Below are 22,631 nucleotides of genomic sequence, written 5' to 3'. Positions count from 1 at the left end.
ATTATACATTAAATAAAAAAATATATAACTTAAAGAATATAAACCTTAGTTAATTCGGTTCGGTCTGGTGAGCTCAACCGGTTCAATCGGAATTCAATTACATAATCGGATCGATTTTACTATTTGACTGCTCATGCATGTGACTCAAGATGGTCTAGCCAAACCCGGTTGGTTTTGTGGAAACCCGGACTAAGTTGTGCATGTTTAAAAAATAATGGGAGTGCAGGAAACAATAATGGAAGTGCATAAAGTTGATCCGGACTCTTTTTGTTTATTGGGAAATTGAGCTCTTAGGCTCATTTTGTTTATTAAAATTTGAATTTGTGTTTTAATTTAGGTAGTTGTTATTCACATCCTCTTTATTAGTAATACACTTGACTTGGATTATCAACTTTAATACTATAATTGTTATTTTAGATTTTGGAGTATGAAATTATGAATGAATTTTTCTTGATCAAATAATGTTAGTTATATGCTTATATATAATATATACACATAATTTTAAATTTTATAATATAGACCGAATCAAATCGGGTCAATTATTGGTCCACCAATTAGACCACTAACTCACTATCTCAATCAGATCAATGATCAGACCAGATTTCACGATTATGATATAAACCATTAGACATAATTAATTATTAAGTATTCACAATTTAATTATAGTGCATTTGTATATCCATTGGGAAGATCAAAATCATAGTTTAGGCAAAAGGTGCAAGAAACAATTTTCCACCGAAAATCCAAACATGCTATAGTCGTCAGGCATTGACCTCCTCCAGACGAACCCATAAACTTGAGTTGGGTTATCAAATTATCAGCCTTTGTTTCAAGAGATAGAGACATCATCACCCTTAAATACATACACCCTAAATTTTCACTTATATACCCTCTTATTTTAGAGGAATCAGGAATCAAACATGCAACGAAAGTAAAATTGATATATTGAAATGCTGAAACAAACTTTACAAAGCACACCAATGAAAGAACCTAACTAACCATTTGAATTTGTCAATAAAAACAATTCATAAAAAAGCCAGATCAATTTTACAATAGTTTGGCTAAAGCAATGGTAGAAGTTAAAGAGTAAAAAATAAAAAATTATTAACATGTACAATATTTAATGTTTCATGTAAATTTCCGTCGTATTTTTTAATAGAAACTTTTTTTTATTAATTCCTTGATTGTTTAAGACAAGGGTCAGCAAAACGAAATTTAGAATTACAGAACATTAAAAGAGCCGGGGGACACAACCCAGAAATTTTAGAAGTATTTGGATGAGCGTTTATAGAATTTTTTTTTTTTTTATCAACAACATTTATAGAATTGATTCTAAATAAAATTGCTTTTGGTTAGAATTGATTTTTAAGTAAAATTCAATATACATTCATTGATCCAACTGATAACTGTTAAATATGAACTATTTTTTATAATAAAAATATATTGAAAATATTTTTAAAAATATTTATTTAACAGTTATTTTCAACTTAAATGATAGGAATTAATATTTTTCTTATTTATGACTTTCAAGTATGAAAAAGATGGATTAAAAGCGAAAAAGATCCAAAGCAAGTATCAAAAATATGAATAAGGAAGATTTTAAGTAGCACATCCAAGTCACTCCAACAACTATAAAAAAGAAATAAAAAAAAAAAAAAAAAAAAGACACCACTCGAGATACTGAAAGCTCTCTAATGAATACATCGTAAGCCTTGAGTATCTCAAATAGGAAAAATCTTTTTTTTTTATATTCTTTTTCCATCTCTTCTCCTCCATCAATCACTATACCCCTCTTCAAAGTGTAAGACCTCTTATATCTATGAAAGGCTAAATTCTTAGTTAGGATCTGACAGGCCTAAAAAGTCAAAATATATATTATACACTTTATATTTATCAATGCAAACATGTGTAGTTATTTAAATTTGGTATATTTGTCAATGAGTAAAATTCAATATACATTCATTGATCCAACACATACTCAAAGTTATTTCAACTCAAAATTAATTCTAGAGTCAAAATCAATTATGAGCAAGCTTCAACATGAAACCAAACATATAATAAATTATTTAAATTTAATTTTGAACTCAAAATCATTTCTATAAGGTGAAACTGAACACGCACTCACTGGTTCACATGAGTAATATCCGGAGGGTCGGCAAATCTATTCAGCTTACATTTCCTGTCCATAAAGCTAGCTAAATCATATGTTGTTTCAACATCACGTTAAAATAAAATCCAGAAGATGCAGCACAAATAGGCAAATCCAGACCTAGAAGGAAGAAAGCGAGAAAATAACCCAACCCAACCCACCCCTATAATCAGATAGAAGAAAGCTAGTAATAGTTAAAAACCCGTAAGGCCACAAAACTAATTAATACTTATCATTTCTCAAGGCATGGCATGTAGATCTGAGTAATACATCAGCAAGCTCATGTTCTGGATAGCATGAACATGCTCATGAGTTTGCATGGGAACCAGATATTCTGATGTAAACAGAAGCTAATTTAACAGGAAAAGAATCAGAACATAAGGAGGGTCCAAGGGATGGTCAAGAGCAGATGATAAAATACGTACTGGTTAAGTTACATCTAATGATTCACAAAAGAAGGAACTACAAAATCAACATAAATGAGTCAGTCAAGTAGTCACATTATTCTCTCCCCACCTGCTCCGTTTAAAAACAGAAATCAAATTCAAAATTTACTCCTTTATACTGAATAACATAACCTAGTAGGTAAAACATAACAATTAATTCCAAGTAAAATCATTGTACCGGGAAACAAGTCCAAAGAACGAGGCAGCTAAAGAAATCCACCAATAAGCCATTAAATGAAATAAGGAACTATTTGAAGATAAGAAGAACAAGATATCCTGAAGAAGTAAAAATATATCTGTTGCAAATCACATGGTAAAAACCATAAGATCAGTACTTCAAAACACCTTACATTGAAAAGATAACATGAAATTAGCTATGAACTTTAAGATGTAATCCACTATATTACAAAAGAAGATAACATACACAACAAATATTGTCTGTAATCCTACTTCCTTTTGAGCTACAGATCAGTCTTCCATCTTTACAGCTTCCATCCAACTGTCCAATTGTGTTGTCTGATCTTCAATATATTGCCTAATGTAAAACTTGTCAAAATAAAAGGATTGCAACCATTATGGTTGTCAACAAAAGAGAAACAAAGAAATGAGAAATGAATACTACAGGTAGCCAAAAAGAGCTCTTACAGCTTGATTGTACATCACATACCAACCAACAAGCCAAGGATCTCTCCAGTTAGAAGGAAGCAACTGTAAACACAAATTAAGACTAGTGCTCTCTCCACCTGGGACTTGAGATTGGAAAAAAGCCTGAAGGAGATAACGGAAACATAAGGCCCGGAGAAGGAGGAGGTTGGGGTCCAGGGCCTAAAATCCCTGGCTGCGCCATGGACGAGAATGGAAAATTCGGTGTAAGAGGAGATGGGAACTGAATGCCAGGTGACAGTAGAGGATATGGTGACCGAGGGGATAGCAAATTCATGTAACCAGTTGGAGAAGGCAGGAGGAATTGAGAGGTTGGAGAAGGTAAAAGGGGAGGAGGGCCATTTGCTTGTGGTGAAGGAAGACTAGGCACTGGAGGGTTTGTAGCATTCATAGGTGGAACAGGTCCATTAAATCTCAGAGATGGGTACATGGGAATGGGAGGATTAGGAAGCAAAGCAGACAATGGTGGAGGATGAGGCTGAACATTGCCCGGCACTTGAGGTTGAGGGTATGGATGTGGCTGAGGCTGAACTTGGTTACCCCTTTGACCTGGATCCATTATTGAATTCTGAAGGTAACGCATGTAAGCAGAGATGGGTGACTCGGTTGTATTAGACCATATATCCCCAGGCGGAGTAGGCGGTTGTCCAAACTGAGCAGGTCTTGGTATGGCATTATTGTACGGAACGGAAGGAGGGGCAGCAGGCATGGGCATTGGCGGCGGCATGCGAGGCCGATTGATGGGCGTTAACGGGGGAGGCCTAATTTTCTGCAGCCTCATGCTCTGCGGCTTTGGTGGATTGTGTGGAGGTCTAGGTGGAGGATCCTGGGAGGGTGATCCAGTAAGCTGCTGAACAATGTCCCTGAAATCGTTCTTGCTAATGTTGTAAACCTGAGGCTGAGGTTGTTGCCTAGCAGCATTATTAGCAAAATTGGGCTGGTGCAAAGGGCTCTTCCTTATATTTTTCCCCAACTTATTCACACCCAAACTATCATTATGCCTGTTTTTGGAGTTATCCATTTGCAAAACAAACCTTACTACAATGAGAAATCACCACTCGTTTTCCTCTTCAAGTAAACCAAACCAATGTTTATAAGCTTCCAAGGACAACCCAAAACTTCAAAGTCAAACCTAAAAAACCCGTTGAATTTCAACAATTTCTAATACACTAATTGAACAAACCAATCCTGAGCTGTGATCTAAGCATCCTGAAGCCAAGCAAATTCCAAAATTCCTAATTCGAGTCTCAATTCCTTTTATCCCAAATAGAAATCAATCCCACCAACAGCATCAAAGTTAACCCTAGAGCCGAGGTAAGAGGCAGAAAACATACCCTTTTCGGAGCTTTCAACGATAGAAGAAGCAGCTTCGGAAAATTGAGCACCAGATCGGATCAAAACGCGAAATTGCGAAAGTGGGAGCTGCGAATAAAGCGGAAAGGGAAGGACCCAGAAAGGGTTGTAGGCAAAAGTCAAAGCTTTGGAGGGAGTATGACTAATTCAAAAAGTGCATATGGATGATGGTAAGTGTGAAAGAGAGAAAATCGAAGGAGCAGAGAAAACCCTAAGGATGGAGAAGAGAACAAGTTGGGGTGAGTGGGTCGATGGGGGAATGAATGAATGATAAGGACATTTTAGTAATATCAGATGACATTGCAAATTGCAATTCATGCTAATGTGACTTCCTCAATCCACGTAAGCCTATTTTCTCTTTAATCAATTTCGTGTTCTGATTCTCTTAATTTTCTTAAAATATAAATATAGATATAATTTAAATCTTTTTTTAATTAAAAGAGTATTTTCAATTTTTATAATATACATATATATAGAATACATTGATTATGAATTTAATGTTTATGTGCAATCAGTCAATCTCAGGATCAGTCAATCACAAATTATTAATTAATTTATTTTAAAAGTTAATAAATTTATTATATATAATAAATTATGATTGAATAATTATATAATTTTTTTAAAATATTTAAATAGTATGAGTACTATTTAAATTTTAAATAAATAAATAAACTAACTATATAAAACAATGTATAAATATACCTAATAATATGACCTATGTAAAATTCATTTATAGTATAAAATATATTAAAGACTCGTTTTTCTAAAAAAAAAATCTTATTTTATATCTGTTTTGGTAATTTATCTTTCAGAGTAATCATTTTAATTATTTAACTTTTAAATTTGAGTCAATTTGATTATTTCAAAATAATGATATATTTTTATTTTGAGATATGATGTTGAATCTTTTTTTAACTTATTTAAGAAGTAAAAATTATTTTATTAAATTTATTTACAAGAAAATTATGCAATTCAACAATTGTTTGTACCAAAACAAATCATAAATATAATGAAGATGGTAAGTAAAATTGATCTCTTGAATAACTAAAAAAGAATATAATATTAAATTATTTTTTTAATTACTTGTTAAACATATATTTCATGTCATTTTCATTATATTTATGGTCTTTTTTATTCAAATATTGGTTGAATTTTATAATTTCATTTAAGTGAATCTAATAAAACAAACTTTACATCTTCAATTAAATTAGTAAAAAAAAAATTAAAATTGTGTTTCGAAATAAACAATATAACTATGATGATAAATACCAAATTAACTCAAATTTAAAAGATAAATGACCAAAAATAATTTGTTGAAAGATAAAGAATTAAAATGAATCTTAAAAATAAAATAAATAACTAATAATATAATTGAGTCTAAGTTAAATAAACAATACATTATTAGTATTTAAAATCATTTTAATCTTTATCTAATAAGAAATTCATCAATTTGTAATGAATTTGAGTTTATTTTACTATAAAATGAGAGAGTAGTGAAGTTTGAACTTCATATTTTATGTAAATTATTTCATATGAACTTAATGATTTAACAAACTTGAGTTTTTTTTTAGAGAAAAAAACTTGAGTTATGTCCTATGAATTACATAAGATTTTCCAGAATATAGATACATTATTTTTCACATATATATACACACATTATAATTTGCATGTATTTTGGTAAACCTTATTTTTGCATTACCATTTAATTAGAAAATATATGTGATATGAGTTTCAAAATAATTGATATAAAAGTCTAACGATCTTAATAAATATGCTTGGTTTTAAAGCTCCTTTATGCTTTTGTTGACGTCTGTTTCTATTTAGTTTAATGTTTTCTATTTGTAATCCTTGCATAAACCTAGCAACATAACATTTGCCAGTAAGCATCTCCATCCAGTGGTTCATTGCAGTTCCTTAAATCTGAAAATTAAGGATCAATCCCACAATGAACAATGAAACCCAAAATCAACAACAAAGCATAAACATTTCAGAACCATTACAACAACATTTAAAAGAGGAAAATTTTAAAGACAAATTTAACAAAATAAAATTTAAATTTCAAACCCATTACAACACCATCAAGAGGAATCAAAAGAGGGGAATCTCAGAACCAGAATAAAAAAACTGAAATTTATTCAGATCCTCAAACTCAACTCCATTGGATCGAACCATAAGACTCCCCCGCAGTGGACGCTCTACGCATGGCTCTTTAAATCCGCCATGGTGTTTGGGCGAGCGAATCTGGATTGTGGAAGTTGGTGGTGGTTTTGGGATTTCGATGGGGGGTTTCAAATCAGTGTGATTTGTGAGAGTGACATGAAAATAAAAAGTGGGATTGAAATTTTTTTAAAAAAAATTATATTCAATGAAATGATTTTGCTCAGATAATTTAATCGTTTGCTAGCAATTCTATAGTTGTAATTCAAACGTTTGCTTCTGTGTACATTTGATCAGAGGTTATGAATTTTTTATTGTTGCAAATCAGGAAAGAGGAGAAAATAAAAACTAACAAAATCCAAAGGTGTGAAAAAACTTTCTTACACCTCTTTCCCACGTAGAATTAGTTTGTAGTAAGATAACTTACTATTCAAGTAAAAAATTGTAGAGATTTTAAGAATTCATTGACTCCTAAAAAATTGGTTAAAATCTAAGGAGAAAGATATTCATTTTGAATGCTTTAAGAAAGTTTAAATTACAATATTATTTTTTTCACTTTTAATTAAAGCCAATTTATCACCTTAAACTAATTATGACTTTCACAATTCACAAATATGCAATTTATCAACTTAGAAATTAAATTCAAAAGTATTTGGACAAAATCAGTGGGATTGAAATTTTTTTAAAAAAAATTATATTCAATGAAATGATTTTGCTCAGATAATTTAATCGTTTGCTAGCAATTCTATAGTTGTAATTCAAACGTTTGCTTCTGTGTACATTTGATCAGAGGTTATGAATTTTTTATTGTTGCAAATCAGGAAAGAGGAGAAAATAAAAACTAACAAAATCCAAAGGTGTGAAAAAACTTTCTTACACCTCTTTCCCACGTAGAATTAGTTTGTAGTAAGATAACTTACTATTCAAGTAAAAAATTGTAGAGATTTTAAGAATTCATTGACTCCTAAAAAATTGGTTAAAATCTAAGGAGAAAGATATTCATTTTGAATGCTTTAAGAAAGTTTAAATTACAATATTATTTTTTTCACTTTTAATTAAAGCCAATTTATCACCTTAAACTAATTATGACTTTCACAATTCACAAATATGCAATTTATCAACTTAGAAATTAAATTCAAAAGTATTTGGACAAAATCAGTGACACGGCTAAAAAAACATTTGGGGTGAGAGAGGCTCGAACTCTCGACCTCAGGATCACTCAGAAGCTATGAGACCTACGCGCTAGCCAACTGCGCCACCACCCCATGTTATTCTTCATGTCACATGCGTAAATAAATTTAAAAGTATGAGGTATTGCAGTATTATTACACTTTACACGTGTGATTTCGTTCGCAGGAAACTTTGTGTCCTGAACAAGACCAAACTGTGTGGGAGTTTTGTCATCATATTTTCTTTTGTGTCTTGACGAACCTAAACAAACACAAATACCGTCTCCCATCATTCCTTACAGTTTCAAACACTTGTTTTTCTTCTCTCTTCTCCTTTTTTTTCTGTGTGGATCTACACCCACTAAGGTAATTAACTCAACACCTTTCTCTTCTGCATTTTCTCCACCTTTCAATCACTCTTTTAATATACATTCCTATAACCATTTCACCTTGGAACCTTAAAGTTTCCGTTTTGCAGAGCTACTTGTTCCATACACATGGTTGTATGTTTTGAATCTGATTTTTTAAAATCTAATTTGAGGATGAAACCCCTCTCACTTTAACCCCTTTAGGTGGCTAATTTTGCAAGGTTCAATTGCAATCTGTTTTGTTGCATAACCCTATGGCTATGACTGTAACCGTGTTGTCACTAATTAAAGTTCCCATTTTTCTTGCTTGATTTCTTCCTGCCACATTATAGACTGTTACTAGAATAACTTTATAGTTCATACCCTTTGGCTCAGATTCTTTGTCTTTTATGATCTGGGTTTCTGTAATAATTTACTAGTTGCTTATTGACATGTACTCATGTTGGCATTGCATTCTATTAATTTTTTTCAAAAGTGGACCCCCAAGAGCTGCATCTCAAGTGGTACTAAGTCTTGGGACCTGTATTGTCCAAACCTCACTGAGGTGGTTTTGCATGTACTGTAGTTAACCCTCATTTTCCCTCCCTATACAAACTTGTGCACCTCCTTTCAAGGCTGTAAACGGCAGTCTCAGTCACATTTGTGGTTTCAAGTGATCCTTGACATTGCAGTCGATGCAGCTGCAATTGTTGGCCCATGTGGTTGCAAAGAGTCTAAAAAGCTTGATGTTGCTGCTAAGTTTGCAGTCACACGGACCGTTTTTTAAAACCATTTTTCCTTCATAACTGAAAGTGGAAAAATTCTTAAAATTGGTCCACTTTACGTCTGCAGGATTCCTTATTTACCTGTCCTAGTGTGCCTTGCCCTTGTCTTTTGGACTTTTGTTTTCTTTTTTGGAAGAGAATACACAATGGAACCTACTTGCTCACTTTTGATAAAACATTTGGATGAATTTGCAGTTAAATGCCTGTATTGAATTGTTTATTTACTTTTGTTATTTATTATGTCTAATTAAGCATCTATGGATAAGATGAGTGGTTGATGAGCTATTATGATTCCACATCAGCTGAGTATATGACCAAATTATCCTTTATAATAACTTTGGTGAGCCTTCATTCTTGAACTAGTTTTGTAGGTTGAATTAGGTTTAGTACATTTTCATCTAATACAAGCTTTTGAAAGACATTTCATCTTTCTATGTGTTGTTAAATAGCCATTATAGTGGGGCTATAGCGCTTCTGCTGCATTATGGAATTTCTTGGATCTGCAATTGTGACTCCGCTGTTGCGGCTGCTATGGGAATTTCTTGGATCTCCAATTGAACTTTGAGTTAATATTATGTTAATTTTGTGCATTTGATTTTTATTTGCGTACAACTTAATTTTCTATACATATATAATTGATATATATCATATATTTCAATTGCTATGCAACTTCTGCTATTGGCCCGCAATTTTATCTGCTATATGATATAGCGGATTATTGGCTTTCCGCCATTTTCAGATGTTCTGCAATTGATAACACTGGTTGTCATAAGACTAATAATCTGGGAAGGTTCACCTCTTCTGGTTAATGACTGCCTCTAGTCTCTGGAGCAGTTAATTCAAGAGTTTCATAGTATTTCATTTACATGGCACTTTCAAAAGGAAGTTAAATTTCAAAAGTGAACTACCAAGCATAAAATTCATCATAAAAAATGATACTTACTTTACAAAACCCTAAGCTGTTTGCTGCTAAGAGTCCCAAAACTAACAGTTAGCAAATTAGGTGGCTAGTTCTAAGTTCTTTTAACATTCTGACTATTTCCTCCTTTTAGCATCACAATTGGCCAGTTAGATGGCTAGGCTTTCAGAGTATTTTAGTGTTATCACTAAGATGCTAAAGGCATGTCTTGCATGAACTAGAAATGCTCTGACCCTTTTGGTGTTGTGTGCCTTTTCATGCCTTTGAGTACACTTTGACAGGATTTTAGCGAAAATAATATAAAAAGAGGGCTGAAAGATATGAAAGAGGAGAGAATCATCATTTTGCATAATTGGCAGGATAGCTTTTACATTTTGCAGGAGTGATATAAATTTTTTGATTTCTAATTTTAATATAATTTTGTTTTTGTTTTGTTCCATTATTGACATTTCTTTGTCTTTCATAACATGTATATTTATTTAAAAGTTTTAACTTATCCTTGAGGTTATGGATGGGGCACTGTCAGAAAAGTGGCCTCTCAATGAAGTGCAGACACTATTTTGAAGTAGTTTTTTCTCGGCTTTATTTGTTGGTGATTATATAATATGATTAATTGTGATACTGGAGAGGCTACTGAAGCCTAAAGGGATGCAATGTAGGCTAAAAGGCTTGCTTGCTCTAAAAAAAATTTCATATGCATGCATCACGAGGAATGACATTAAATGATTTTCTGGATTCCATCGCTAGCTGACGTGATTACTGCAGATGTTAGCCCTATTCTGAAAATGGAAAACAATCATAGTGCAGCTGGAACACAAGATAGTTCTATGATGAAGTCTGTTGATCAAAGGGTACGTTCAAAAGCGCGTAATGACATAATGACTCGACGTCTGAAGAATCGAGAGAGACAACGAAGATATAGGGCACGTAAGCGTCTAGAAGCCGAAACAAAGAAGTCATTTGTTGTAGAAGAGACACCAGCTGTGCAAGTAGAACTACAACCAAACAGGAACCACAACAACAACAACTTGGTCACCCGTATCTATTGTAAACGAGATTGGAAAAAGGATGCAAGACGAGCCCATGTTTTTAAGCATCAACAAATGAATGGATCTATTGATCCTCCAACCATAATTAGTGTACCTGAGGTGACATGCTTAGCCATTGGAAACAAGCCAGAAACAGTTCCAGAGAGGGAAATTCAGTCTGGATCTTCTGGTGTTGTTATTACTGATACTCCTAGAGTGGTGCTGGGTCGAAGAGATTGGAAAGCAGAAGCTAGAAGAAAGAAAAACTAGTTGACTCTTCATTTCTTCTTTTAAAAAAAGTATTTATCCCAGTGGACTTTCTGTTGTATTATAGACATTATATAATGTAAAGAATGCTGGACAATCGCTGTTCCATTACCTGGCAAGCTTTGAAATTATAAACGCGGAAGAAAATCTGTCCCTTTTACTAAGTTACTCATTCATACTTTTCATTGCAGATGTAGAAAGGGCATTACAGAACATACTTAGCTGACTTTGGGCATTTCTTGATACTTGTCATGGATCTAAATCAGAAAGACCATCTCCACAGTGAAAAAATATTTATGACATGCTATGTATGCATGGAGAGTTTTCAAATTTTCATTAGTGCAAAGCATGTTAAAGAGACAAGCTACCAATCTTCTTTGTTCTTGGTGTCTTGTTTTTTGTCTCGTGTAGAAGACTAGAATGCCTGTAAAATAGCTGTTATCAATCTCATTGAATAAAACATTAGATTTAGTATTCTAACGTACACAGCAGAAGCCAGAAAGATTGATTTTAAAATGGGATGAATTAATAAATTGAACCACCAGTTACAAAGAATTCAAAGGAGAAAATGAAAAACAAAAACTAGAAGGGATGTGATTAATTTGGTGCAAAAAACAGAGCTCATAACTTGTACAATGCGCTTGAAACACCATACTTTAATCATGTACAACCACACTAAACCCCATGTCCAATCTTTACATCCCCCACAAACAAAGTATACATAATGTAGAAAAGGGCCAAATATAACACAAACAAGGAAACATAGAACAATAATCTGATCTCAGTGTCAACTCACACCCTGGTCTTTCTTTTCAGCAACATCCTCAAAACTCCAGTTTCTTCTCATTCCGCTGCTTCGCACCAATGTTGGTCCTGGGCTGCCAGGAGGATAAGGAACGTCTCCGGTGCTATAATTGCGGCGATGACCGGCCTTAACCTTGGCCACAGCACCACCTTTTGGTAGCTCACATTTGGATGTTGATGATGACATGTTACTTGACAAGCTTCTATCAACCTGTTTGCATATTTTAGTGTATTCCTTTTCTGCAAATAACTCCCCATAGGAGTCTGTCCTTTGGAGAAGCTGGCTGCAGGTGAGGCAATTGAGACTCATTGTATTGTTGATTTCTTGTATCTCAAGCAACCAAAACCAGCTCTTCCTTATGTTGGTAGGGAGGTTGGTGGAATGGAGTGGGGAGGGAATGAGTTTATATAAATTAGGCCAAAGGGAATGAAGTGGGAAGAAGACATGATGATGGTGATGGGTTGCAAGAGAGGATTTGAAAATGGAACTGATTAGAACAACCTGGTTGCTATATTTTGGCATAGATTTCTGAACCGTGGAAACAGCTTAGCCATTCATTTCTAATTGAGGCATATGGTTATTGCATGTACTATTGTCCATTTGACCAAATGAATCATTGATTCCTCTTGGTCTTCTTGGATAGTTTTTTACTATAAGGGGGACAATTTTGTCATTTACGACTTGGCAAATATGTGAGATTATTCATATTTGTTTTTTTTTTATCTATTTTAGGCTTTTGAGGGGTTATTTCAGTTTTTTTTTCATCACATGATTTCCGGGGTATAGGCCTAATTTGAGATTTTTTTCGCAGTTATAAAATTTAGAATTAGATTGTTGGTATTTTGGCACCAACTCAAGTATTGGCCTAGCTCCCTCTATTTTAGCTGCTTTTAAAATTAACAAGGGTTCGTGGCTGTAAAGAGTAAACAGATGAATATAGTAATGTAGTAACAATTAATTAATATAAGAAAAATGAAAAAAAAATTATATGGTTCTAAACGAGTACTTTACAAAAGAAAATCTTTATAAATAACATTTTTATATGGTTCCAAACGAGTACTAATGGCCTTTAGCATGTTTGTTTTTTCGAATAACTTTATAATAATATTTTTATATATTTACTCACGCCAATATACCCAATATCACAATTAATATGGCGAAAATTGACATTAGAAAAACAAATTATTTAACCTATTAAGATTTCTTTCTTATTTCTCTGCTCCTTTCTCTTTGCTGAGGAATTCTTCGTGGGTATCATAATGATTTATCTAAGTAGTAAGTCTTTCCAAAAAATATTTAAGAAAAAACCCAAATGTTAATTAAAAAGGACCCAATTAGATGGGCCAATATCTTCAATACGGCTCGGCCCTCATGGTTAATGGCCCGACATTATTTCTACCCAGCTCGAAACAAAACACAATTGACTCAAAATAAATCTTTTTCTTTGCAAAACCTTTTTCCAACTACTTCCCTACATTTTTTTGTCGATTTTTTTCCTTCAAAAATACCCTTATAGACGTGGTTAGATTCAATATTCTAGAAATTAAAATTTGAAACAATGCAAAATTTTAACACTTCAAAAAATTAAAATGCGGAAGCTTCTTACTATTCAGTCTTGTGTAAAAAAAATAATGAAAACACGTCTCATCTCAGAGGCAAGTTGCAAGCAATGTAAAGATAAATGAAGTTTGAAATAGAGAGAGGACACTAAGAAACATGAGTTTATCTTTGCCTGAAATTATTTTTTAGAAATGTCATAAAATTTTAACACTTCTAAAATTTAATTTCTAGAAATATGTAAAAAAATTATACTTTTAGGAAAAAAATTGAAAGATTAGATCTAACTACATGCATAAAGTTATTGAAATAAAAATTCTTAAAAAAAGAAAGTGCAAAAAAAATTATGTAAAAGGGTCATGGTTGTGGAACAAAAACAAAGGGGGGTTGGTTGTTTAATCCTAAGTATACTTATGAGCCAATTCAAGCATAGGAAACCTGAAATCTGTCGACCCACCTTAGTTGACATAAAAATGATGAACCCTTTATATAATTTGGTACATCAATTTTATTCCCTTCCAAAGTTTTTCCTTGCCCTTTGAAAATGAGAGACTAATCATATTTTGTCCAAAATTAGTTGAAGAGTAGTTTTTTGCAAAATTGTTTTGTTTAATAATTTTTTTGTATTAAATTTTAATTGTTCAATAATTAAGTATCTGAATGTTATTTCAACGATCATACATAGTAAATTTTAGATAAAATTGAATACTTAAGTTATATAATATTATAAGTAACATTTATTTGTATTATAAAAAATATATTACAAGTTAAATTAAAATTATTTAGTAAAATATTAAAGAATTATAAAAAATATGAATTTAATCTACTAATAAAACTTTTTAATTTAATATTTGGATTATCGAAATTTAACATGTATGAATTACTGATCAGAATAACTCTAGCGAAGATTATTCTTTGATTCCATATATTTTATATTTACTATCTTGTAAAAATACATTACCTTGATTGGTTGTGGCAATCATTGACTTGTTGCATAATCCTTCTGCTAACTTCAATTACACATTGCTCATCACCTTCTTTCCCTCTAAGTAATCGGATTTATTAACTCTTTTTCTCATATATTGAAAAACTCCCCTGCCACCTTTTATAAAGTTGCGTTTTGACAAGACAAGTTCTCACATATATACAAATGTTTAGTGCTTCTAATTATGCGTCAATATCCATATTGATTGATTAAAAGAAGAAAAAGAAGTTCCTGGTATCCTCTACACGTACATTAGAATCATTGTCTCTCATGTTTTGACTGTTTTGGTGTTCGGTAACTTTTTAAGATTTTGTCTTGAAAAAATTTGTTGACAAGTTAAAACTTAATACAAGAGGATATTTATAATTTTATATAATTTTTTCCTGACTTGGACTTGTTAATTTTTAATATCTTTGTTATATATTTTATATATTTTTTAATTAAAACATAATTATTAGATTTATATATAACTTATTTTAAATATACGTGTAAATTAAAATTGTAAAAAAGGTGTGGTAGCAAAGGGGATTAAATTAGGTATTAGAATTTTAAATTCATCTCTTCTAAACTCAAACTCTATTGTTTGTCCTTTTGCGAAAGCATGGATTCAGAGAGCAAAACATGTTTTGACAACTTATGTTTTCAAGTTTAAGCACGTCTTGATAAATTCAAGTCTTTTTAATCTGATCTTAGCTAAGGCAAGAAAATATTCTTACAAATTAGACATTCACCAAGCTTAGACTTTATTTTAGAAGCCTAAATTAAATTTGGGGTTTTTAGTATGCCTTGAACTTAAAATTTTTAACCTTTTAAATATGGGATTAGTTAGCAAAAAACTGGTACATTCAAAACTTGGGCGCATTTCAAAAGCTTGATTTGAATTTGGACTTGTGAGTATGATTTGTTATAGTCTCAAACCAACATTTAGACTTTTGAATATGATTTACTATAGTTTGATGTTAACATTAAGGCATTGATCAACCCAACACAACCCGTTCAATGAAATGGATATCTAAGCTATAAATTGTAAATACAAAATAAATTTGAGACTTTGTTAGCTTAATTCAATCATGATATGATTTGAATTTAACTTGAGTTTGTAAAAAAAAAACGTAAAACATTTTTTTCTGCTCTCATTCTATATCTTTTCATAACAATCTCAATGAACAGTCTCACATTTATAAAGATAAATTTTCAAAGAAAAAATTATAGGACTGACAACAAATTTTTAAAGTTGGAATAGAAATAACTGGAAATAATTTAAAACTTGAAAACTAAAAATCATTCCATATAGAACTATTTTTTTTTTAATTTACAAGTCAAAATTTAAACGGCAAAAATAGGTGTCAATATTTTTATTTAAAAAACATGAGATATTGAGTAAATTTTTTTTTTGTTACAAGAATAATTCAACATTTGACAATACATCTTATATTTAAAATTAAATTTTGTTTAAAAATGTGTATAATAATGATTACGTTCCTGAAATCCTTAGTCGTGAAAGTTTTGGTAACACAATTTATTTATTTATTTTTGGGATGTTTTGGAAACATAATTAAATATCTTCTCTTTTAAATATTCTATAATCTATTAGATAAGAGTTCAATAAATTATTAAATTGATCTGATTCCTCTAAAACAAATTATTCATGTTAGAAGGTAAAATAAACACCTCAATTGTTGATAAAAAAAATTATAGTGGATATTACATATTCATACATAATAAATTATGAATATGTCAAATATTAACCTTATCAATGATTAAAATGACTTATTTTATCTTTACTCATTTTGAAAAGAAAAAAAAGACAAATCTTAATTTTATGTTAGAATTTTGGAGTTTTTCTGTACTAGATTGAGCTTCATGAACTGGAAAGTAATATAAATATTTTAATTATTTTATAGCCTACTCCAAAATCATCATATTATTCAGAAACATGTGCCTATAAATCTATAATACTTAATTTTGGTATACAAGAATATAACTCAATTGTATCAAGAAGACTAGAACAGGTATTAATCACTTTTCATTGGGTCCATTGGATGTCAGTATTCTAATTATAAAACCAACTTGACGTGGATTTTCTTGAGTTGTCGTTAAAGGAAAGATTTAATTAAGTGCTACATATATATGGTGGCATATGCTCTGGTCCACTTCTTTAATTTAGAATCAATTCGTGTCCAATAAACGGTTTCTTTTTAAATCAACCATTCATTATATAAAAGTATCTTTGATGTGATGTAATACGCAGGTTCTTCGGTGTTTTAATTTCTTTAAAAAAAAGTTACGTGTTTTAATTGTTTGGCTTAAAAAATGATTTCGTATGCATTTTATGATCTTATTCAAAATTCAGGTGTTATCGATCTTACTTCATTTAAAGCTTGATTGATTAACATATTTAACAAAAAATAAATTTAGGTTTTTCAAAAAGTTTTTTTCAGTTAAGTTTCTTAAAATGCTAGTTAAGTAAGTTAGACTAAAGATTTTTAGTAAGAGAAATGTTAATAATATATATTGTCTCTGACATTACTAGGCTTGACAAAGTTGGCTTGAGCTAGTTTTAATATTTACAATAGAATGTAATATAATTTTATGGTTTTAACCACTTCTAATGTGATGGCTACATTAGCTTATAAGCTCATGGACTTGTTTAGCAAAGGAGTCTATTGATCGATTTAAAATAGTTTTATTACCCTACATATGGAAGATAATTTTAAATAGACTAATATGTTAAGATTTCATGGTGATGTAATCCAACATTGACCTTTGTGCAAAGGCCTCCGATTTGAAAGAGGAGATAAATATAAAGAAAAAATTTATGTACCTTAATTTATGTGATATTTGGTCTTATTTATCTATTAACCGTGCTTTCTCGTATTTTTAATATTATATATAGTGATCACTTTGTTTATAGCTGCTCTTACGAGTTCAACTAACTTTAATTATTCAAAAACGTCTTCACTACTAGAAAGCTTGGATGAACACGAAGCAAAAATGAACCCCACATAAAATTTAATATGATCCACGTCAATCTCATCATATTAAATGGACAAAAAGAATGAGAGAAAAAAATGAAGCACCCCATTTTCTTCAGAGCACGCAATCTTTTGCATCAGCCTAAGATTTGCGTTGCTTGACAATGTCATTTACTCATCTATAATCCTGAAAGAATAATTTATTTACTAAGCAAATGCTGAGAACATTTTTGTATTTTTGGTTATCTTTCCACTCTTCTTCCGATGGCTACGGCTATCTACTTGCCACTCTCTGCTCCTTCGTCGCATATCTGTTCATTCTATATACGGGTATGACTCTTTGAATTTAATTTAAATATAATATATATATATATATATATATATATATATATATATATATGAAAACATGAGCATAATTTTGTAATATTCTAGGCATTATTTTCTCTTGGCGGCCTAGCACAGCTCATACGGAAATTCATTACTGAATTCTATAGATGGAACATAGTGATGAGGGAAATGATACAGTTAGATTTCTTACTCCATTGTTTCACTTGAAAAGTGAAGAATTTAACTCGATGATGATAGAAGGCTAAAAATGGTCTTAGAGTAAAGAGAAACGTCAGCATCATACTTTATAGTATAATATATTTTTTATTATTGATTAATATTTATTAAAAACATAAATATTTAATGAGTCTCACTTTTTTATTTAATATATTTTACTCACATGATTTTGTACTTTTGAATAAATTTTAATAATAATAAGATAAGTGTGTCTGAAAGTATAGGTTAAAAAGTGATTGTTAATACTCTTCTAAATTATAACTTTCATGTTTGATAAAATTATGATGGAATCAAAAGTGTATATAAGAAATTTTGGAAAAAATAATTATAAGGGAGAACAAACATGAACTCATAATTTGCTAATTAGTTGTTATCCCACCCATTCATACCAACTACGAAATTCCCATCGTGGACGTTAAGATGTAGCGGTTCCTTTGTTCAGTTTCTTCCGTCTCTACATGGACTTGTACCATGCATCCTGCGCCTGCTTTCTACAAGTGTGGCCATGATGCACTATGTTAGCACTGTAAAGCATTGAACACCTTTGCCTTTGCTAGGACATCAAAAGGAGAAAGTGGATTTCACAGCTGATACCCAATATGATGAGGAAAGGAAGGAACTAATCAGTTTTGGTAACAAATCCGTAAGATTATATTGTTCATGGCAGTTAAGGACACCCACATGGGGAAAACTGCAAGGACCATTAATTAACACAGTAAAGGCCTCTATTAATTAATAGTGGCAATTTCATCTTCCTTTTTTGGCGTAAACAAGTTTGTAATGAGATTATTTCTTTAAGTGGAGAGTTCCATAATTACAACACATACAACTGAATTGGAACAATAAATTGTTTTATAGCAATCATACTACGTTAAAGGTTTTAGTATATTTATAATAATAACTAGTAAACTTTACTTAAAAATAGTTTTTATTCAAATATATACTTGTATCCCAGGATTCCTAAAATGGCAAAATGTCCAACTATGTAGCTTGTGAAATACATAGCCTAACTGCTATAAACTCCATTTATAACAATTTAAGCTTAACATAGCAGTAGTAGTTTGTAAACGCATCAAAAGCAGCTTCAAATTCCAGGTTGTTTTCAGTGTAGTTTAAGAGAAAGAGCCACCCTTTTGGGTCTTTTTCAAATGGTGAAATGCTGGCTATTCCCGTGTATTAGCACTGATTCAGATTCCACAAACACATACATGCCGTAGCCTCGTACACAGACAACTTTGGACTAAAGTAGTATCCGATACCCTGTTTTTTACCCTTAATACTACCATGCATGTCGGAAGACATTTTCATTGTCAAAGTTGGTAGTAGGGTCAGAACAGTAGTTAGCAGAATACCTGAATAGGAAACTGGCTTACCAGATGGGAAAAAATAATCCAGAGGATTTAACAGGAAAATGTAGCAAAGAAGTAGTAGCGCCCAAAAAGAATTATTGTCAACATAAAGACAGAGAAGGAAGATGTATTTTCTATTTTCTGTTGGAATGCATTTTTCACATGGCCTAAAAGGAACATCAACTCAAACCAGCATGGAAATTTTGGTTCCCCGATGACAACCATGCTATCAACTCAATCACACAAAAAATGATACTTTTCCTAATGATAGATCCAGACCGAGACAGCCAATGAACCAGAACGCCTAAAGAACACAATTAGCAAAGATTCAAAAATTGTTCTCTTTTTATGGTTGTGTAACAATAGGTGCATAGTTCATGCTCCAACCAAAAATAACCCAGAAACTTTTAAAAGAATGATATTCTTTCAGTATAATTTATTTGAACAACTACTAAAAGAAAACAAGGATTGCAGCAGCAGCAGAAGCAAACATGGTTTGATTGGCATAACTGAAATGGCAGTAATCACTGGGACTGATAAGCTGAAGCATTAATAATAATATTGAGAACTTGCATGATGCTGTTCACATTTATGATATTATTATAATATATACACAATCTAAAACAGATAAAATTACCCCTATTTCCACATATAGCTGCTGCTATCTCCACTCCACCCACAGATTTGATGAAAAGTGTCCCTAGCTAGTTCTACTACTCCATGGAGCTTCCCAATTTGATTACCTCAAAATTCAATACTAAGCTACCCAATAAAGAAAAAAAGCTTATAATTTTACAGAAACAGCTACCGGGAAGGCTTAAAATATCCCAGAGCAGCACAACTTACAAAGAGCTAGCTAGCTAATAACACGACACAAACACACACATAATCTCAAACGCTGCCGCAAAGTGCAGAGCCAACATCATCGTGCATCCCCAACCTTAGCCGCCAGAGCCGCACGAAGCTGCTCCTGCGTGTAAAACCTACTTCCCATCTTCACCGTTGCTTGTAGCATGGTCATATCGTTGACCAAATTTACGTTGGCGTGGTGCACGTCCAAGTCCAACTCCATCAATGCCGTCAACAACCTCGCCCCGGGGTGGTTCTTCTTGCTGCAATGGATCCTTATCATCGCGTCCCACCCAAGTATCTTCACGTCCATCTCCAACACGTCAATTAACTTCTGATTCGACAACTTGTTGTTGTTGTTACAACTACTACTATTACCCGCGTGATTAGAAGAAACGTTCTCGGTTGTTTTCTCGAGCTCCTTCTTCACACCTTCCAGCTGCTTCTGCATTCCATCTTTATCTGATTCGAGGGTCTGAAGCTTGGACTTCAGCTCCGTGATGTAAGATATGGCGTCGCCCAGGAGTGACGCTTTGTCCATCTTTGACACGTTGGGAACCACAGCACGAAGCGCGTAGAACCTCTGGTTCAGCTTCTCCCTCCTCTGTCTCTCTGCTTCAACATGGTTTAATGGTTCCTCTCTTCCGTTCGCCGGCTTACGCCCTCTCTTCCGCGGCCGCTTCTCCGGCTCCACCACCGGGTCCTTCACCACCGAAGCCTCCAGATCCGAGTGGTCGGAATCGCCGCCGCCACCGGACTTCAAATTCGAGGCCGGAAGAATCACGCCGGAGGTGAAGGAAAGCATTCCGTCGTCGTTGCTACCGCGCGAATTCGGTGACTTTGTCTTCCCATTGTTGTTGATGTTATTTTTGTTGGTGTTCTCATCCGCAGCAGCAACAAACGGCGACTGACCGGAGAAAAAATGGGAATTGGAATTGGAATTCCCATTGACGCCGCCGTAGGAGGTTCTCTTGCTCTCGCCGAAGCTGAGAATCTCGCCGGATTCCGGCTTCAGAGAATGGTGATTCTGATTGTTCCCAGTCTTTGGGTCGAAACCATACTCAGAAAAGTTCAATTCTCTGGAGAAGACGCTCTGGTTCTGCGGAATCGCGTGAATAGAACTAGGGGTTTCGGTTAAAGTACTGGAACCAGGGGTTTGAATAGAACTTTCCAACTGCATGGTCTTGGAAATCGAAATCCCCTGAGTCTGTGCAGGAACCGAAACCGAAGGGGTAGCAGCAACAGTGTTAATGGAATCCCTAACTTCGGGATCGCTGAGCCAGAGCGAGGAAGGGTCGTTTTCGCCCTGATCGGCGCTGGTGGCGGGCCAAGAAGAACCCATGTCGAAGTTGTTGTTGCTGAAATTGAACAGAACCTTCACCTTGTTCATCAGATCCGGGTTCTGGAAAATTAACTCGGTGGACCCCAGCTCAACGACGCCGTTCGCGGACGGTATGCAAACCAGGGTTTGCAGCCCGAACACGTGTCCCTGCCTCGCCCTCTCGCAGGCCGAGGCAGAGAGACGGTCGCCCCCGGTGACCCACACCGGAGCGGAGTTGAAGAAGGCCTGTCCGGGAAGTCCTCCGCCGTTGACGAAGGACTGCGTCATGGAGACCAGGAAGAACCACTCGGTGTCGGTGACCTCCTCGTCGACGTCGTCGGAGGCGGCGGAGGAGGAGGAGGAGCCGGAGATCAGGGAGTTGAGTTCGCGGAGAACTTTTTTGCGGTGGTCCTGCTCGGCGGCGGAAGTGACCTTGACCTTGGCCTTGGCCTTGGCTTTGGCTTTGTCGTCGTCGCCTTTGTAGTAACCGTCGCCCCAGCCGAGGAGAGTGGAGCCAGAATAGTCATAAGAGGACTGCCAGAAGATGGCGTAGGTCCAGGTCTCTCGGGCGCCTTCGATCAAGGCCTGCAGGCGGTGCTGGAGGGTGTCCTGATTGAAGACCGCCGTGGATTGCGGCGGCGCCGGCGAGGGCCAGATTGAGGAGAGATCGGAGGACGACATGAAGGCCTCCATCACCGAGGAGTTCTCGTCCGTCCACAGATTCATTCACTGCTTGAGTTGATGATTAGGGTTAACGAGGGAACAAGTTAGTTACAGAAAGAAAGCACTCACAGGGATTGAGTTTGGGAGAGAGAGAACAAGAGAAGGTGCATTTGCGTTTCGAATTTATTTGGAGTGCATTTAGTGTGAATTTTAATTTTAGGTCTGGAGATAACACTGAGAATAAGTGCGAGCCTTCCTCGAAAACCCAAATACCCACGCC

General features: G+C 33.7%; 4 protein-coding genes and 1 non-coding gene across 9 annotated transcripts; 1 reads left to right on the top strand and 4 right to left on the bottom strand.

Annotated features, from left to right (window-relative positions):
* Window positions 1-2,830: 2,830 nt before the first annotated feature.
* LOC114408853 (protein HAIKU1) lies at window positions 2,831-4,880 on the bottom strand. Of its 4 annotated transcripts, none has more exons than XM_028372048.1 (2): window positions 3,241-4,880; window positions 2,831-3,141 (listed from the first exon to the last, which is right to left on the bottom strand). In XM_028372048.1, the coding sequence occupies exon 1, from the start codon at window positions 4,277-4,279 to the stop codon at window positions 3,323-3,325; it is 957 nt and encodes a 318-aa protein (XP_028227849.1). In that variant the 5' UTR covers window positions 4,280-4,880; the 3' UTR covers window positions 2,831-3,141; window positions 3,241-3,322. The 4 variants fall into 4 exon arrangements, with proteins under 4 accessions (XP_028227849.1, XP_028227841.1, XP_028227857.1 ...); XM_028372040.1 differs by having other exon boundaries at window positions 2,831-3,130; XM_028372056.1 differs by having other exon boundaries at window positions 3,263-4,880.
* Window positions 4,881-7,948: 3,068 nt separating this feature from the next.
* Window positions 7,949-8,033, bottom strand: TRNAM-CAU. Its single transcript is given in 2 exon segments — window positions 7,949-7,984; window positions 7,996-8,033. It is a non-coding gene; the product is annotated as a tRNA-Met (tRNA).
* Window positions 8,034-8,154: 121 nt separating this feature from the next.
* Window positions 8,155-11,619, top strand: LOC114408828. 2 transcript variants are annotated; one of them, XM_028372016.1, is made up of 3 exons: window positions 8,155-8,303; window positions 9,322-9,409; window positions 10,754-11,619. In XM_028372016.1, the coding sequence occupies exon 3, from the start codon at window positions 10,774-10,776 to the stop codon at window positions 11,284-11,286; it is 513 nt and encodes a 170-aa protein (XP_028227817.1). In that variant the 5' UTR covers window positions 8,155-8,303; window positions 9,322-9,409; window positions 10,754-10,773; the 3' UTR covers window positions 11,287-11,619. The 2 variants fall into 2 exon arrangements, with proteins under 2 accessions (XP_028227817.1, XP_028227808.1); XM_028372007.1 differs by lacking the exon at window positions 9,322-9,409 and having other exon boundaries at window positions 8,156-8,303.
* A 233-nt stretch (window positions 11,620-11,852) lies between these two features.
* On the bottom strand, window positions 11,853-12,599 carry LOC114408842. The gene has a single exon (XM_028372028.1). The coding sequence runs from the start codon at window positions 12,395-12,397 to the stop codon at window positions 12,071-12,073; it is 327 nt and encodes a 108-aa protein (XP_028227829.1). The 5' UTR covers window positions 12,398-12,599; the 3' UTR covers window positions 11,853-12,070.
* Window positions 12,600-20,057: 7,458 nt separating this feature from the next.
* Window positions 20,058-22,631, bottom strand: LOC114408820 (transcription factor MYC2-like). The gene has a single exon (XM_028371997.1). It carries the CDS (start codon window positions 22,412-22,414, stop codon window positions 20,441-20,443), a length of 1,974 nt encoding a protein of 657 aa, XP_028227798.1. The 5' UTR covers window positions 22,415-22,631; the 3' UTR covers window positions 20,058-20,440.

Source organism: Glycine soja, chromosome 1 (genome assembly GCF_004193775.1).
Source record: "Glycine soja cultivar W05 chromosome 1, ASM419377v2, whole genome shotgun sequence".
Lineage (NCBI taxonomy): Eukaryota > Viridiplantae > Streptophyta > Magnoliopsida > Fabales > Fabaceae > Glycine > Glycine soja.
This window is presented reverse-complemented; position numbering and strand designations above follow the sequence as displayed.

Excerpts from the sequence above, each read along its gene's own strand:
- LOC114408828 (XM_028372016.1), top strand. The coding sequence starts at position 10,774 with ATGGAAAACAATCATAGTGCAGCTGGAACACAAGATAGTTCTATGATG.
- LOC114408820 (XM_028371997.1), bottom strand. The coding sequence starts at position 22,414 with ATGAATCTGTGGACGGACGAGAACTCCTCGGTGATGGAGGCCTTCATG.
- LOC114408842 (XM_028372028.1), bottom strand. The coding sequence starts at position 12,397 with ATGAGTCTCAATTGCCTCACCTGCAGCCAGCTTCTCCAAAGGACAGAC.
- LOC114408853 (XM_028372048.1), bottom strand. The coding sequence starts at position 4,279 with ATGGATAACTCCAAAAACAGGCATAATGATAGTTTGGGTGTGAATAAG.